This window comes from Barbus barbus (assembly GCF_936440315.1).
Source record: "Barbus barbus genome assembly, chromosome: 11".
In the NCBI taxonomy this organism is placed as follows: domain Eukaryota; kingdom Metazoa; phylum Chordata; class Actinopteri; order Cypriniformes; family Cyprinidae; genus Barbus; species Barbus barbus.
Genome location: NC_136739.1, coordinates 14,555,438 through 14,574,709, shown reverse-complemented (window position 1 = coordinate 14,574,709; position 19,272 = coordinate 14,555,438). Strand labels below are relative to the sequence as shown.

At 37.7% G+C, this 19,272-nt stretch overlaps 1 protein-coding gene across 2 annotated transcripts; it reads right to left on the bottom strand.

Annotated features, from left to right (window-relative positions):
* Window positions 1-410: 410 nt before the first annotated feature.
* Window positions 411-18,936, bottom strand: LOC306877002 (cyclic AMP-responsive element-binding protein 1-like). 2 transcript variants are annotated; one of them, XM_079428507.1, is made up of 10 exons: window positions 18,781-18,936; window positions 15,837-15,984; window positions 15,567-15,643; window positions 14,739-14,851; window positions 8,710-8,856; window positions 7,427-7,527; window positions 7,213-7,352; window positions 6,832-7,014; window positions 6,515-6,668; window positions 411-2,918 (listed from the first exon to the last, which is right to left on the bottom strand). In XM_079428507.1, the coding sequence occupies exons 4-10, from the start codon at window positions 14,841-14,843 to the stop codon at window positions 2,774-2,776; spliced, it is 975 nt and encodes a 324-aa protein (XP_079284633.1). In that variant the 5' UTR covers window positions 14,844-14,851; window positions 15,567-15,643; window positions 15,837-15,984; window positions 18,781-18,936; the 3' UTR covers window positions 411-2,773. The 2 variants fall into 2 exon arrangements, with proteins under 2 accessions (XP_079284633.1, XP_079284632.1); XM_079428506.1 differs by lacking the exon at window positions 15,837-15,984.
* Between the last annotated feature and the right edge of the window lie 336 nt (window positions 18,937-19,272).

Sequence of the window (19,272 nt, the reverse complement as noted above, 5' to 3'; positions counted from 1 at the left end):
GTGTATAATGTTACAAATGTTGTTGTTTTTTATTTCAGATAAATGCTGATCTTTGGAAGCATTTTAATTTTTTTTTTATTAATTCTGCCTCTTGTTCGACCACTCCAATTGAATAATGACCTGATTGTTTTAAATTTTAAATCCAAAAATAAATGTAAAATCTTGGAATGTCTCTACTAAATTAACATTCAATCAGACAATAAAAAATGAGTAATTAAAGAGAAAAATTAGGGTTAATAATGCTTCAGACTCATTTGGGGGTCTCATTCAGCTTCCTACAGAATTTACTTTGAAACTATTTTTACTCAGAAATTGCTAGGAAATTTCTCAAAATGGCAAGGAACACATTACATTAAACATGACATTTTAAAGTAGAAAGATTGAAATAATACTTTCTTGTAAAACATATTCCAATAACATGTTTTATTCACAGCTTTGAAAAATCACTTGAGTATGGTGTTAAACACATTGCATTACAGTATTTCCAACCACAACGCTCATTGTGCAGTATTAGTATTTTATTAAAGATTTACATTTGTGTACAAAAGGGAGGTGGGGGAACAACAACGAGTATACACAATTGTGTTTTAACAGTAATAGAGTGCAAATCTTTTAAAAATGTAAGCCAAGTCACAGATTATATACAGTTCACTTCTAAACTTTTGAAACACTATAAAATCCTACCAGTTCTGTACATAGTGTTCAAAAAGGTGAAAGCTATCATACAAAAAGTGTATGATGTGTTTGTCCAAAATGACTGGGATCAAACATTGCTTTAGATTGATTGGTCTTTTGTGTGCATGAAGACAAACACATATAGTCACATATTGGAGTTCACTTTGGCCAGCATGGCACTAGGCCAATCTCATTGCATATGGGGTACATACAAGAAAAAAAAAAAAAAAAAAAAAAAGTTAATGTCAGTTTAGAAAAATGATTAAAGATTCTATCACTGAAAACAGACAGAATTTGCATTTCTCTGAAAGCTGAGGTCAGTCTGTCCTTCGATGAACCAATTCAGATTCTTGTGTCAGAAAATAATTGGTTTTGTGAGGGAAATCAGGTTACAAGTCAGCTTGCATAAGCAGTTGGACTGCAGATCTGGACCGTAAGCGCCTGCTGAGGAGAGATTGCTTCCCTAATTTGTCACGCCTGAATGCTTAAATGACACGTCAGGCAGACGGTTCGAAGTTTAAGGGTAGCAGCAGATGATGCACTTGCCAACAGATGACACAGGTACATTTCAGTACAGGCTGGAGTTGTTGATGGGCATTTTTAATTCATAGTCTGCAAACATTTCTTTTAAAACTTTCTGTCATCAGTGGAAAATATATGCAAAATGTCATACTTCAACCAAAATGTGAACCCCTTTTGCTTTTAAACAACTTTAAAAGTCAGATAATTGACAGATTAAAAAAAATAAAATAATAATAATAATTCATCATCAAGCCTTAAACAGTTTGGGTCAACTGAGACAAATTTGTAAACAAAATACAACTTACGTTGATGAAGGCAAACTGTAACTTAAGTTACCAACTGTTCAGCTGTTTCTTGAATTTTCAGAAGCAACTGAATGTGAACAAAGGAAAAATTAAACCAAGAGAAATCCTTTTAACACATCTTTTTTATATGAAATAGCTGCCAAAAATGCATATGCTATAATAGATAACATGTACTCTTTACTTGTGTTATCACATGATCAAACACAAAGACACTGCCTCCCAGTTAGTGTTGAAATGAAAAATTGACCATATAACAATATCAAAGCTAATGCAATATTTATAAAACATGCTTTTGTTTATAATGCCAGAGATAGAATGTATTGGATTGGATTTCATCCAATTATAGCTCTATGATACACTAGCATAACACAAAAGTGATCTGCCAAATATGATCAATATAAACGTGAAGAACCTGTTTAACCTGAAAAAAAATTCAAAATCACTTCTGAGTAATTCCTGACATTGTAATGTGAATTTTGGTGTATATTTGACCAAATGTCTGCAATAAAATTACCTTTTAATATTGTGTTTGTGCAACTGTTGCTACTGCAAAGGCAGTATTTTATAAAATTAAATGATTTAGGTAATTTTTTGTCTTCTAAAATGAGCATAATGTAAACATTGAAATATACATGGGCTATAATCTTGTTCTGTTTACAATACACAATATTTCTGTTTATAAATGGCATAGATTCTGTAAATCAGCTTTCATAATTTTATATAGTTTGTTCATATTTAAAGGTAAAAATGTCAACTTAAAACACAAGAGCACTATACACCAAATAAAAGTAACAGTCAGACACGTTAAACCTTTAAAATCTCAAGAGGGAATGATGCCAACTCCAAGACAAAATCTTTCTTGATGCCTACCATACTACTGAAATGTGAGTTAAATTATTATTATTGTACATTATTTGTATCTCTTTTAAAAGTTATTGACGACTTGTACACCAGCACACTGGAAAAAAAGGTAAACATTTTCCCACAAACCCCTCCTCTGAGTTTCGGTTTGAGCCCAGAAGTAAAGATGGACATACTTGTGTGTTTATGTCCACAGTAAGGTTTTCAGCATTTTTTTGTCTTTAATGACACGGTCCAATATTTCTAGAGGAGATTTGTGTTGGGCAGGGGGCTTCTGTTCAGTTCCCTCACAGTCTGCAGAAATTTAAAATAAGAAAACATTTAGAAAACATGCGTCCATGTCTGACTGACTCGCCCTTTTGTCTCTGTACATGTAAGTCTGCCAGAATGAAGGGAGAACGGGTGGTACATCACTCTGATTTGTGACAGTACAGGTCTTTGAGTGCTTTGAGTTCCTCAATGAGAGTTTTGTTCTGGTTCTCCAAAACGGCCACACGGTTCTCCAGACACTTGACATATTCCTTTTTCTTTCGACGGCATTCACGAGCAGCCTCTCTAAAGGGGGAAAATATTTTTGAGATCTACTTAATTTTGATTAATCTTTTTGGTCCAAAATGGGGTAGATAAAATATATAGTCAAATACCAGAAATTTCATGATTCTCTATGTTACAGCAAACATGCTCTATGGAACATCCCTTTATTTAAAGATAAATATTATACTGCACATGCCTTTATTTAAACATAAATGCTATTATACATATTAACAAGCAAAAATTAAAACAATTACATGTATCCTTCAGATATTACATGTCCTTCATCTCTTTTTTTGTCGATGTTTTATGTTGATTATATTTTTCATGAATATTAACAATGAAAAACAGCAGGTATTCTAGGATGCATTTACTATAAATTCTAATGCGCAGATACTTTCCTGAGGATGGTACTCCCCTAGTTATGCTTGGAGACTTCAACATCCACCTAGATAAACATCAGGCTGAAGACTTCCACACTCTGCTTGCCTCTTTTGATCTCAAGAGTGTTAACTACGGCTACTCATTAATCAGGCAACCAATTGGATCTTATTTACACACGACACTGCTCCACTGATCATGTGCTGGTTACTCCAGTGCACACCTCGGATCACTTCCTCCTCACTCTTCACCTCAACATGGTTCCTGACACAACACATACCCCTCCATATGTCAACTTTCGACTTAACCTACCCTCACTCTCACCCTCCCAGCTATCTGCTATGGTTTCATCTTCACTTACTCCCCCTAAACAGTTATCATCTCTTGATGCTAACAGTGCTACTGATACTTCCTGCTCCACTCTTACATCTTGTTTAGACAATGTCTGCCCCTTGTCTTCCAGGCCAACCCATACCACCGCTTCTGCCTCTTGGCTATCTGATGTTCTCCGTGAACATATTTCTAAGCTCAGGGCTGCTGAAAGGGTATGGCGCAAATAAAAAAAATCCTACTGACCTTTATCATTCACTTCTCTCTTCCTTCCCTGCTAATGTCTCCACTGCTGAAAGGACATACTATCATAATAACAATTCATCTCTCAATAATAACAATAATATAACAAAAACTCTCGCATGCTCTTTAAAACATTTTCCTCCCTCCTTTGTCCTCCTCCTCCCCCGCCTTCATCAACTCTAACAGCTAACAACTTTGCCACGTTCTTCATTAATAAAATTAAAACCATCAGTGCACACTTTTCCACACCACAATCTGTCAAGCACATCTTACCAGAAAACATACACTCGTTCACATCCTTCTCTTCACTCGCTGAGGCAGAAGTCTCTAAACTCATACTCATCCTTTCTAATCATCCGACTAGTTGTCCACTTGATCCCATTCAATCTCATCTCCTTCAAGCCATTTCTCCTGCAGTTGTACCTGCACTCATTCACAGCATTAACACATCCCTTCACACTGGAGTTTTTCCCTCAGCATTTAGACAGGCTCATATAACCCCACTACTTAAGAAACCCTCCCTTAACCCATCTCTTTTAGAGAACTATCTTGGAGCGGTGAGATGTCCAAGTCGCAACCTCTAACTACTGGGGTGCCTCAGGGCTCAGCTCTTGGACCACTTCTCTTCCCTGTCTACATGGCATCACTGGGTTCTGTCATTCGTAAACATGGATTTTCATATCACTGCTATGCTCATTCCACCCTGATGATCCGACGATAGCTGCTCGCATCTCAGCTTGTCTAACAGACATTTCTTGCTGGATGAAGGACCATAACCTTCAACTCAACCTTGGCAAGACAGAACTGCTTGTGGTTCCATCAAACTCATTGTTTAATCACAATTTCACCATCCAGTTAGGTACATCAACCATAACCAAGCCAGAAACCTTGGAGTTATGATTGATGATCAGCTGACTTTCTCAGACCACATTGCTAAAACTGCTCGGTCCTGCAGATTTGCTTTATTCAACATCAAGAAGATCAGGCCCTTTCTTTCAGAACATGCTTCACAACTCCTTGTTCAAGCTCTTGTTCTGTCCAGGCTGGAGTATTGCAAAGCTCTCTTGGCAGTCTTCCAGCCAGTTCTATCAAACCTTTACAATTAATCCAGAACAAGATTAATTTTTAATGAGCCAAAAAGAATGCACGTCACACCTGTTTATCAATTTGCACTGGCTACCAATAGCTGCTCGCATAAAATTCAAGGCATTGATGTTTGCCTACAAAACCTCCACTGGCTCTACACCCCTTTACCTAAATTCATTACTTCAGACTTATGTGCCCTCTAGAAGCTTGCGTTCTGCAAGTGAACGTCGCTTTATTGTGCCATTTCAAAGAGGCACAAAATCACTTTCATGAACTTTTAAATTAAATGTTCCCTCCTGGTGGAATGACCTGCCCAACTCAATCCAAGCATCTGAATCCTTAGCCATCTTCAAGAATCGGCTAAAAACATATCTCTTCCATCTTTATTAGACCCTCTAACTCTAGCACTCTATATTCTAATTCAATTCTTATAAAAAAGAAAAAACACCTTCCCCTATTGGACTTGCACTTGCATTTACTAACTGCTTATTTTCTTTAAAAAAACAACAACAACAACAACAAAAAAAACACTAACACTAGCCTCTCCATTCTTTTTGTATTCTATCTATTTTTTTTATTTTTATTTATTATACAATTAACAAAAGCAAAACAGGCCTCTAGCACTAGCTTGCTCTATCCTTTTTCTATTTTATCTGTTTTATTTTTATTTATTATATAATAAACATAACACTTGCTACGTGTACTACGTTAAGCTAACTGAGAATTGTTATAACACTTGCATATCATTGCTCTTTTGTTGATTTTGATTGCTTCCATTGTCCTTATTTGTAAGTCGCTTTGGATAAAAGTGTCTGTTAAATGACTAAATGTAAATGCAGATCCAATATTTTGACAATCAGATTTATTTTTTTTATCTGTTTTCACATCACACAGGCTGCATTTACACTGCCTTGCATACATCTGTCAAACAGCTCTCAAGTACTGAAATTAGTCTGTAATCTGTGCATCTGATACAGTAAAAAGATATTGATATTGTTTATACTTCTGTTCAAAAGTTAAGATTATAAGAAATTAATACTTCTATTCAACAAGGATATATTAAATCAATCAAATCTAAGAGTAAAAACACTGATGTTTTAAAATAAATAAATAAATGCTGTTCTTTGAAACATTCTGTCTATCAAAGAATCCTGAAACAAATTAATCACCGTTTCTATGAAAAACATTAAGCAGCACAACTGTTTTCAACATTGATAATATTAAGAAGTGATCACTTCTTGATCACAAAATCAGCATATTAAAATGATTTCTGAAGGATCATGTGACACTGAAGAGAGGAGTGATGGCTGCTGAAAATGCAGCTTTCCCATTACAGGAATAAGTTACATTTTAAAATATAATCAAATCAAAACAGTTATTTTAAATCGTAACAATATTTCACAATATTCCTGTTTTTACTGTATTTTTAAATGCATCTTTGGTGACCATAAGACACTTAATTGACAACCCCAAACGATAATGTACATACATGAGAGTATCAACAGGCTCAGAATGTATGACCATAAGTGATAAGGCTGACTTTATGTTTGCCTTTACCAAAAACTTGATTTGGTTTTTACCTATTCTTCATGAGGCGGACCTCCCTCTTGCGCGTGGCCTCTTCAGCACCTCCTTGGCTTGGCAGGGCCGGAGAGGATGCCATGACCACACCAGGAGCAATAGTGCTAGTTGGGGCAGTACGAATTTGATAGGCCTGAACATCTCCAGAAGCAGCTTTAGGACAGGCAAAATGCATCCAACAAGCAATTAATCCAAATTTTGACTTAAAGCATAGAATCAATTTATACTATTTACTAACTTAAGCAATTTCCTGGTTTGTATCCTTAAAACTAGATTGTATCTTTGTAAAAGATCAGGGGAAAATAGTCCAGCTCACCTTGTACCACCACTTGATTGCTGGGCACCAGTATCTGTTGACCGTCACTGGTCTGAGCGTACTGCAGGATAGTGGTCCCCGGCTGGGCTGCTGCTGCATTGGTCATGGTTAGAGTCTGCAATCCCTGCATTCCATCTGTACCATTATTTGCAAGCTGAATGGCTCCACCCTGTGTAATGGCGACTGAAGGAGAAACAGCAATCAAGTTTCTGACAATTTGCCAAAAAATAGGTCTTGATTTGGTGAAAAGCTATGCACATGGAACCAAATATGTTGGGAAATATAGTATAATGGTACACCAGACATGTTGAACAGTACTTATAAAGTGGGAGGTGTAGGTCTGAACCCCAAAATATCTCAAAACTTCAGTCATGGACCTACTGTACTGGCCGCTGCTTGTCTGATATATTGGAGTTGGTACGGTCACTGTAGTGATGGCAGGCGCAGCTTCCTCCTCTGATTTCTCCTCGTCGATTCTCGGAACTCCTGGAGCGTCTGATGATAGGTCATTCAGGATTTTCCTGTAGATCACAGACAGCTGTTGACTTGAAAATGTCCTTATCTCATGCGATACCATTGAAGACCGTATACGTACCTATATGAGGGGCGTCTAGAAAGGATCTCTCTTCGTTTTTGAGAGTCGGTCACACTGTCCACTGACTCCTGCGAGTCCTCACTCTCCGCTACTGTGGAAATCTGATCAACAGACAATTCGGTCATATTTAGTAATTAAAGCTGCAGTCCGTAAGTTTTGCCTCTTTGTCGCCATCTCTGTTGAAAACCTGGTATTGCAGCCAGGTGCGGAATTATCTTTATTACGTGGGCTGTACTCTGGCACGGCTTCAGCGGGGATGAATCTAATGTTTTGAGGTGAATGTGTAGCTGTCAGTCACCACACCGGTTTGAATCAAACACTTAGTAATCACAGATTCTAGCCTACGTCTTGGAATATATGACCCAAATCAGAATTCTCACCGGATATTGTCATCTGAACAAGTAAGTAACAAGTCTGCCACATTTGTTCTGCCCAACTGAGGAAAAAAGCATTACCATAAATCACGCTACCAACGGTGATTAAATCTAACGATCGGTTAGCTCATATCACATCAAACCGTGCTAATTATTATTGCTATACTTTATTCTCAAATTATTAATGTTAACAACATCAGCATTGCGTGACTATGGGTGTAGTGTGTATTAACGTGTACATTTCAATTTCTGTAGTCTAAACTCTAATTGTCATACCATTCAAATTTCATATTAAATTCTTTTAACCCCAAAAGCAAACTATGCAACCTTTGAAATGGTTTTCTTTAGAATACAAATCTTGTGCAATCCCAGGCTATCTGTAATCAGAAGCACGTTTAAAACTGGAACATAATTTAATTTCATTCACATGTGTTTCATAAACACATAATCCTTTCTGGATCACAATCCGCCATCAAAATGATACATTTAATTATTCTAGCTGCTGTGAGAAAAGGCTATAAATGAGCCGCCACCTGCAGGATCCTCACGTGAGATAGCCTACTAGCCAGAAAAACTTCTTTATATTTACAGACGTGACGTAATGACGCAGTGCCATGCTCGAATTTCCCACGAAAATCTACCTGTACCACTCAAATAAGAAAACATTTGTATAAGCTTACCGTTGTGAAGCGGGCTAAAGTAAGGCTGGCTGGTTATGTACTTGTTCAAATATTGATTTCGGATCATTTTTAACCAAAAAAAGTTATGGATTGCAACTTTAATTTCACATAATTGCATGTTAAAGAGAACCATGTGAGGTGAATGGAATACATCAAGAATTAAATGCATCTTGTCACTTGATAATCAGTCATTAACATCTAGAGATATTGAAGTTTTAAGTTGTCTTACCTGGACAGTCTGCACCTGTGGAGACTGAATGACTGAAGGTTGAGCAGCTTGAATCACTCCGTGCACTTGTACTGTTTGACCATTGGGCAGCTGCACCAGGGTGAATGTGGGTGCTGTGGCACTAGCGTGTCCCGCAGCCATTGTTACCTATCCAACATCACACACATATTCAAACAGTCATCCTGTCTCTAATGTCAGACCCTTGATTCAATGTTTTATTATATATGAACGGTCAATATATTAAAGAATTTTCAGTATATTGGTAATTATATAGAATAATACATTGTGGTAATATATTACAATATGCTGAATAATACATATGGAATTGCCGCTTTCCATGTATTCGGGAATATATGTCAACATAAATGGTGCTCATATAGTTACATTTATATGGGAATATTATTAGATTTATATGAACACAATTCAAGGTAAATATTTATTTGAATATATTTTCATATATGGAATTATATATTTGTGAATATGTAAATATGGGCATATTCACATATATGCAGTATGTCACATATATATGTGAACATATGCAAAAAATATGTATCCAAATATGAGCAAATTTATTGTCATGTATGTGTGTGTATACGTATATATATACACACACACACACACACACTCACTGGCCACTTTATTAGGTACACCTTGCTAGTACCGGGTTGGACCCCCTTTTGCCTTCAGAACTGCCTTAATTCTTAGGCATAGATTCAACAAGGTGTTGGAAACATTCCTCAGAGATTTTGGTCCATACTGACATGATAGCATCACGCAGTTGCTGCAGATTTGTCGGCTGCACATCCATGATGCGAATCTCGCCGTTCCACCACATCCCAAAGGCGCTTTATTGGATTGAGATCTGGTGACTGTGGAGGCCATTTGAGTAAAGTGAACTCATTGTCATGTTCAAGAAACCAGTCTGAGATGATTTGAGCTTTGTGACATGGTGCATTATCCTGCTGGAAGTAGCTATTAGAAGATGGGTACACTGTAGTCATAAAGGGATGGACATGGTCAGCAACAATACTCAGGTAGGCTGTGGAGTTTAAACGATGCTCAATTGGTACTAAGGGGCCCAAAGTGTGCCAAGAAAATATCCCCCACACCATTACACCACCACCACCAGCCTGAACCATTGAGACAAGGCAGGATGGATCCATGCTTTCATGTTCTTTACGCCAAATTCTGACCCTACCATCTGAATGTTGCAGCAGAAATCGAGACTCATCAGACCAGGCAACGTTTTTCCAGTCTTCTATTGTCCAATTTTGGTGAGCCTGTGTGAATTGTAGCCTCCGTTTCCTGTTCTTAGCCTACAGGAGCGGCAGCCGTTGTGGTCTTCTACTGCTGTAGCCCATCTGCTTCAGGGTTCGACGTGTTGTGCATTCAGAGATGGTATTCTGCATACCTTGGTTGTAATGAGTGGTTATTTAATAATGTGAGGGAAGTCGTGGCCTAATGGTTAGAGAGTCGGACTCGTAATCCAAAGGTTGCGGGTTCGAGTCTCGGGCCGGCAGGGATTGTAGGTGGCGGGAGTGAATGTCCAGCACTCTCTCCACCCTCAATACCACGACTGAGGTGCCCTTGACCAAGGCACCAAACCCCCAACTGCTCCCCGGGCGCCGCAGCATAAGTGGCTGCCCACTGCTCCGGGTGTGTGTTCACGGTGTGTGTGTGTTCAGTGCTGTGTGTGTGCACGTTGGATGGGTTAAATGCAGAGCATGAATTCCGAGTATGGGTCACCATACTTGGCCGTATGTCACTTCACTTTCACTTTATTTGAGTTACTGTTGCCTTTCTATCATCTCTAACCAGTCTGCCCATTCTCCTCTGACATCAACAAGGCATTTTCGTCCACACAACTGCCGCTCACTGGATATTTTCTCTTTTTCGGACCATTCTCTGTAAACCCTAGAGATGGTTGTGTGTGAAAATCCCAGTAGATCAGCAGTTTTTGAAATACTCAGACCAGCCCGTCTGGCATCAACAACCATTCCACGTTCAAAGTCACTTAAATCCCCTTTCTTCCCTATTCTGATGCTCGGTTTGAACTTCAGCAAGTCGCCTTCACCTCATCTAGTTGCCTAAATGCATTGAGTTGCTGCCATGTGATTGGCTGATTAGGAATTTGTGTTACCAAGCAATTGAACGTGATACCTGATAAAGTGGCCGGTGAGTGTATATATATATATATATATATATATATATACACAGTGCCCTCCAAATGTATTGGAACAGTAAGGCCAATTCCTTTATTTTTGCTGTAGACTGAAAACATTTGGGTTTGACATCAAAAGATGAATATGAGATGAGAGATTAACATTTCAGCTTTTATTTACAGGTATTTTCATCTGGATCTGATACACAACTTAGAAGATAGCACCTTTTGTTTGAACCCACCCATTTTTCGTTACCAAAAATGTACATGTGTACCACGTGTACTTACTACACGTGGTACACATACAGGTCCTTTTCAAAAAATTAGCATATTGTGATAAAGTTCATTATTTTCTGTAATGTACTGATAAACATTAGACTTTCATATATTTTAGATTCATTACAACACAACTGAAGTAGTTCAAGCCTTTTATTGTTTTAATATTGATGATTTTGGCATACAGCTCATGAAAACCCAAAATTCCTATCTCAAAAAATTAGCATATCATGAAAAGGTTCTCTAAACGAGCTATTAACCTAATCATCTGAATCAACTAATTAACTCTAAACACCTGCAAAAGATTCCTGAGGCTTTTAAAAACTCCCAGCCTGGTTCATTACTCAAAACCGCAATCATGGGTAAGACTGCCGACCTGACTGCTGTCCAGAAGGCCATCATTGACACCCTCAAGCAAGAGGGTAAGACACAGAAAGAAATTTCTGAACGAATAGGCTGTTCCCAGAGTGCTGTATCAAGGCACCTCAGTGGGAAGTCTGTGGGAAGGAAAAAGTGTGGCAGAAAACGCAGCACAACGAGAAGAGGTAACCGGACCCTGAGGAAGATTGTGGAGAAGGACCGATTCCAGACCTTGGGGGACCTGCGGAAGCAGTGGACTGAGTCTGGCGTAGAAACATCCAGAGCCACCGTGTACAGGCATGTGCAGGAAATGGGCTACAGGTGCCGCATTCCCCAGGTCAAGCCACTTTTGAACAGAGAAGCAGCACTGGACTGTTGCTCAGTGGTCCGAAGTACTTTTTTCGGATGAAAGCAAATTTTGCATGTCATTCGGAAATCAAGGTGCCAGAGTCTGGAGGAAGACTGGGGAGAGGAAAATGCCAAAATGCCTGAAGTCCAGTGTCAAGTACCCACAGTCAGTGATGGTCTGGGGTGCCATGTCAGCTGCTGGTGTTGGTACACTGTGTTTTATCAATGGCAGGGTCAATGCAGCTAGCTATCAGGAGATTTTGGAGCACTTCATGCTTCCATCTGCTGAAAAGCTTTATGGAGATGATTTCATTTTTCAGCACGACCTGGCACCTGCTCACAGTGCCAAAACCACTGGTAAATTGTTTACTGACCATGGTATTACTGTGCTCAATTGGCCTGCCAACTCTCCTGACCTAAACCCCATAGAGAATCTGTGGGATATTGTGAAGAGAAAGTTGAGAGACGCAAGACCCAACACTCTGGATGAGCTTAAGGCCGCTATCGAAGCATCCTGGGCCTCCATAACACCTCAGCAGTGCCACAGGCTGATTGCCTCCATGCCACGCCGCATTGAAGCAGTCATTTCTGCAAAAGGATTCCCGACCAAGTATTGAGTGCATAACTGAACATAATTATTTGAAGGTTGACTTTTTTGTATTAAAAACACTTTTCTTTTATTGGTCGGATGAAATATGCTAATTTTTTGAGATAGGAATTTTGGGTTTTCATGAGCTATATGCCAAAATCATCAATATTAAAACAATAAAAGGCTTGAACTACTTCAGTTGTGTTGTAATGAATCTAAAATATATGAAAGTCTAATGTTTATCAGTACATTACAGAAAATAATGAACTTTATCACAATATGCTAATTTTTTGAAAAGGACCTGTATATACAGTATCTATAAAAAAATCTTCATACCCCTTAATTTTTTTTTTCACATTTTGTAATGTTGCTGCCTTATGTTAAACTGCTTTAAATTACTTTTTTCCCTAAAAAAGGGAAAATTGGTTACTTTTATAATGATGTAACTCAGTTACTAACTCGGTTACTATTTGTGAAAAGTAACTAGTAACTATAACTAATTACTTTTTTAAAGTAACTTGCCCAACACTGGTCACTACTATTGCACTATAATGCGGTTTCTGTCACCTTATGACAATAGATTTACACTTCGAACTAGGCAGTCTGTCATCAATGACAGTAGCTCATTGAAAAGGATGGAAAATGCCCTTCACTGTGTTTGCACTAATGATGCTGCTGCCTGCCAGCTGCAATCACCAATAAAAAGTTGTTCCATATTTTTTCTATATCGTAATAAATATCAAAATCGCAAATATTCTTGAAATATTGTGATATAATTTTGAGGCTATATTGCCCACCCCTACTATATATGAACATTTATATGGGAACATATAATATATGGGAAGATATGTAACCAAATCTGACAAATATATTTTGTAATATATATCCATATATGTATGTATATATCCCGTAATGTATGACTATGCATGTGTGTGTGTGTATATATTAATATACAGGGTGGGCCATTTATATGGATACACTGTAATAACATGGGAATGGTTGGTGATATTAAAGTCCTGTTTGTGGCACATTAGTATATGTGAGGGGGCAAACTCCTCAAGATGGGTGGTGACCATGGTGGCCATTTAGAAGTCGGCCATCTTGGATACAACTTTTGTTTTTTCAATAGGAAGAGGGCCATGTGACACATCACACTTATTGGTAATGTCACAAGAAAAACAATGGTGTGCTTGGTTTCAACGTAACTTTATTCGTTCATGAGTTATTTACAAGTTTCTGACCACTTATAAAATGTGTTCAATGTGCTGCCCATTGTGTTGGATTGTCAATGCAACCCAGTTTAAAAAAAATAAAAAAATCCGCTTATACAATTTAAATTACTACAAAAAACAAAATAATAATAATAATAACATCTTGCTATTCAGTAGATAGGAGGTAGTTCTGATAAAGTGCAAACAAAACATTCAACAGCATTAAATATCAGTGACTGTAGTTTTTACTGTAGACTGTAGGTATAAACAGAGTACGTGCGATCGCGAATTTCGAAAGTGAAACTAAAAAGCGATTGTGCAATCAAAAGCAGATTCAATGCCAGGCATAATAGCGACTCCCTGATGCCCGCAATTTTATATACAGTATGATTACCCAATGATAAAACTGCGAGAGAAAGTATTGAAATATATATTTTCCTCCCATCTCGAATTTATTCCCTTTAAAGAGTTCTGTAGTACACTTAATTTTCTTTCCGTACACGGTATTGGGATGCGGCGGATTGCGGGGTGAGGATCACGATGCCGGCTTAACATCGTGACGTCTATCAGCCATCGGCAATGGACGGTAGCATCGTCTATCGGCCCAACCCTATATGGCAAACGCGCGGGGGGGGGGCTGAGCCCATTCGGTATTGCATATATATAGCTACATGTACTGCGTTAGGCTAACCGAGACTTGTCACAGCACTTAAATATTATTGCTCTTTTGTTGGTTTGATTGCTATTGTCCTCATTTAAGTCGTTTTGGATAAAAGTGTCTGCTGAATGATTAAATGTGGACGTTAATTTGCCTGAATCTGTATAGAATTGGGGACCTTTGTAGGCATTTTGGGAATGTATTTTTGAGACATTTAATTTTGTATGTAAACTCTTTTATTTGTATCAATATATGGCTATACATGGTTCAAACGTATATTGCAGAATATTGAAAAATATAAGCACTAGAGTCCCATATCTCAAAATATATTATTTCATATATCACATTATATCTTCCAATATAAGGGACAATAAGCCCTGAATTCATTTGACGAGCTGTATAGTAAACCATCGATATTGTTCCTACCTGTGCAAGAGTGGCGATTTGGGCATGTGTGATCTGTTGGTTCTCAGTTTCAGAGACCGCAGTGTCTGCACCCTGCTGGGCATCGGCTCCCGACTCCATGGTCATCGAGTTAGCTGGTAAGAAACAGGATAGAAATGACAAAATCTTCAATTTACATTTTTGCCGCAGGTACAAAGAAACAATGTGCCATTATTTTGAAGTAGACAAAAACAATGAATATAGCAAGCAAGTGCTGACAATATTTTTATTCATCATATTCCTATATCATGCCATCCCCACTGTAAAATCTAATTTAGTGTTCCAGTTATATTTTATACAAGTTTCTTTCTTCTGCTGAACACACACAAAAAAATACAATGTTAAGAATGTTAGTTAATGGACAACATTGTTCAGAATATCTACTTTTGTGTTCAAGAGAAGAAAGAAACTCAGGTTTGGAACAAGTAAATGATGACAAATTTTGGGGTGAACTATCCCTGTAACATCCTAAAAAACACTTAATTAAACTTAATTATAATAATACTTAATTACACTTCATTATATTGTAATTTGCTAGTTGCTGTGATTGTTTCATGTGAGCAACAAATTGTTGGAGAGGTATGGATTTTAAAATGATGATAAGCAGGTTTAAAATAATAATGATAATGATGATAATATTAATTTTAATAAACACTGCAATAATCTATACTAAAATAAGAAACTTGATTTCATGGTGACTTGAAGTACATAAATGATTAACATATGTTAAGTAAGTTAACTCCTGCTTATTAACACTACTTTCACAGTCTCAACCTGAAACCTGAAACATTGAAGATGAAGTGTACATACCTATAAGAGGGAAACCCAGACAAAATGCACACGTCCACTGACTCTGGTAAGCCTTCACTTTCTGCTACTGCAGAAATCTGATCAGACAGACACAGAAAAGTCACTTTACTAGACAGTAACTTTGACATTTCTACTTTGAAACCATCACTCACACTACTGAAGAAATACAAACACTGTTGCTGGTATACAGTATCTAACAAAAATGAAGTAAAAGTAATGACATCAAAGTGATCATTTACCAAAATGAAAATTCTGTCATCATTTACTCACCTTCAAGTTATTTTTAAACCTGTTTAAGTTCCTTTCTTGATAATAAAAGATGGGTAGAATATGGGTAAGTAACGGTTGATGGTCCCCACTGACTCCCATAGTATGGGAGAAAAAAAAACTCAATGGGGACACACAAATCTTCTGTGTTCTGCAAAAGAAAGACATTCATACAGGTTTGGAAAATCTTGAGGATGAGTAAATGACAATATCAAGTGCATGACTGTTGCAATGTAAAAATTCCAGCTTAATATACAGAAGCAAATCTAAGTGATTAGTAGGTTGATTCCCCAATAAAGTATAAAGTCTGTGGCTCAATTGCAAGTAATGTCAGATTATACATAATTCCTTTCTTCCTTGTCACTGTGACTTCTATAAATAAATGTGCATTAAGTTTGCTAGAAGTACAACTGCTTCATGGCATCCTGGTGCCATCACATTCATTGCAATGCTATAAGAATCACTGCATGCAAGCCAGTGGTAATACTACTTGGTATCATAATATAGTTTATCTGGTATAATATTGTAACATGATAAGGATATGAAAACCCAACCCAGACAAAGTTTAATATCCACTAAAATGTTTTGCCCAGTTTTATAAGACAAGCAAATGAAAATGAAGCTCTAGACTTTCTTGGAAAGGGAAGCTAATTTTAGAATATACGAATATAGCCACACATTAGTTAAGTATGACTAAATCGTTCCTGTGCTGCAACTCTATATGGAGTTTTAATTGAATCATTTGACATTACATCAGAAATAAGGGCGCAAATTTCCTGCACTCGAGACAAGTACAGTTATGAATCAATACAATGGCCGTTTGGTCTAAAAACTGAGACTGTAACACTGCATGTCCATTGACGTTTTTCCCAGAAACTGTTCTTGTCCAGGAAAGAAACTGCATCAAATGTGTCTTGTCTTCATTTAAAGTTGCTAAATTTAAGATACAGAAACAAACTGCTGAATCCTTGCTGAATATTTTTACGTTCAGAATACAGTGAACTCTGACCTTTGATGCTTTAGCACAGAATATGGGCAGGTCTCTCTTGAAAAATACGCCTGCATAGGGCGATGCAATGCATAACAGTAAAACTTAATCAAAATCCCAGTGCGAATTTAAAGTGTTTATACGTTTTCATTAAATAAAGTCCCAGTGTGCAACCCCAAGGTGCTATGAAAATCTTTATTTCTGCATTGGTCTACAATAACATCTAATATTAGAGTGTAAAATTACTAGTGCACTGGCCAGTGATAAAATATTATGTACTGCAATAAATAATACAGCATTTTTTTATTGAAAGTGTATCACAATATGCTGTGAATGCAGTCCTGGCTTCCCTTGACTGTTCAGCATTTGTAGATTTTGGAGTGCCTGACCTCCAGGCCTCTTCCTCTGGATTAATTTACCCCATATACAGCTAGCAAGCCTATAGGTTTTCATAAATGAACATGCGACTGGCTTCAGCCTCCAGCCACTTGAGGCTAAAGCTTTCACAGCTGAGGAGCTGAGGAAAGAGGTGCTTGCAACGTCCCACCACAATTATTTATATAACATCACTAATAATAATGCAACTTACAAACTCAATTACAAAAAAAGAAGAAAAATTAACAAAAACAACAGCAAAAGGATATAAAAATAAAGGCTTTTCAATAAAAAGAGAAGACTTTCTAAAACAGTTTAAACTATTTTATTATTATTTTTAAACACTTCCCTTATTTGCCATTGGCTAAACCAACAAACAGTGCCCTAAAATTGTGACATCATACTCTAAAAAAAAGAGAAAGCGAAAGAAACATCTTATACAAAACTAAACAATGCTAGTAAGATCATTAAAATATCATAATGTTTTGTGATTATATAATATTAATATATAATGATAAAATAAATATATTAGAAATAACACAATGTTTTATTACCATTAGTGACTGTTTTATAATTGTGTGTGAAACAATAAGGCCAATAAAGCACTTTAAAAAAAGAGAAACATAAGGAAGGGAGCCAGCGAGCTCCAGCATGGCAGAAAGCCTGAACTGACAGTAATGTGATCTCATGACGCTCAGAGTCTATCTGTCGTTTGATTGGTCATGCATAGTTCTCCCTCTACTTTTCAAATCCTATTTTCTGCCAGAAAGACTATTCTAGGAAGCATGTAGCTGTTGTGCATTTATGTATCTTTACATCTAAAACTATAAGCGTGCACTGCATCCAAAAGACAGCCTACAGTTACACCCCCCCCCCCCCCCCCCCCCCAAAGAAATGCTTATTTGCTTTTTTTGGGCATTGTGGACAGATCAGAGTAATGTATTAAAATTCATAATCAAGCTGACTTGTGTTTGAATAGATCTGTGTAATTTAATATTAAAATATGCAATATAGTACTGCATTTATTAGTCGTGTGCAATGTATAGAAGGTAAAAGGTTTTCTATATTGTGTATAAAAATGTATTTGCTTGAGGGTGTGCAATCACAGCTCTTAGAATAGTATACAATGAAACAGTGCAATAATAACCCAATACTAAAGATCTGCAATCTAATCTGAGCGTGTCCAATAAATCGCACAATGCATCAAGGACATCGGAGAAGATTAAATTATTCCTGAATGATATAAGAGTATTACACCCTGAATCCACCCAGCTGCACACATTTTGTCTAGCCAGTGTGAAAGAAGCCAACAAGAAAGGGGAAAACCCACATATATGATCTGCACAGATGCATTGAGAAACCCAGAGATATTGTGCATCCATATTTCCTTGCATTTTAAATGATCAGCCATGCATCAAAATTTCCCATCCTGGGTTTGTGTTGCTCTCCCGTTTGCCTCCCCTCCCTCTGCATGCAACAACTACAGCCGCCATGATCTCTTTGTTTCCAACGGGCCGAACCCAAACCAGACTCTTATGCCATTCGGGGCGAGCCCTTTCCCTCCGGACACATGTCTCCTCTTACCGATACAGACTCCCTCCGTCACTCTCGAGCCCTCGGAGCTCCACTTTTATTCAGGCCGACACGTAAGAGACCGCGTCAGGCTACACCTCCGTCGCGTCACCGAGAACAACAACACAGAGAACGAGACGAAAATCCGATCATCAACCCCTCTGCACTGAGCGAGAGCTGCCGAGAGCTTGGTGGAAATAGTCGAGTGGTGACGGAAATAGACGAAGCGCTGCCGAAGCTTGACGAAACAGTGCGAATACGACATATTTGAGCAAGACTTGTAAATGAATCTCGGAAAAAGGCTTTTAAAACGGAACGTTGTTCAGCGTACATAAAAATACCGAATAAATATCAACACATAAACGCTAGTTTTACAGCCTGGCTAAACTGGTGTTCAGCTTGCCCGCTAAAAATTCCTTAAATTCCTTTAAAACCAACCAAAAGACAGCTTGACCAGGCTTGGATAAGCTGGAACCACCAAACAATCTTTTCTCTTATTAGCAT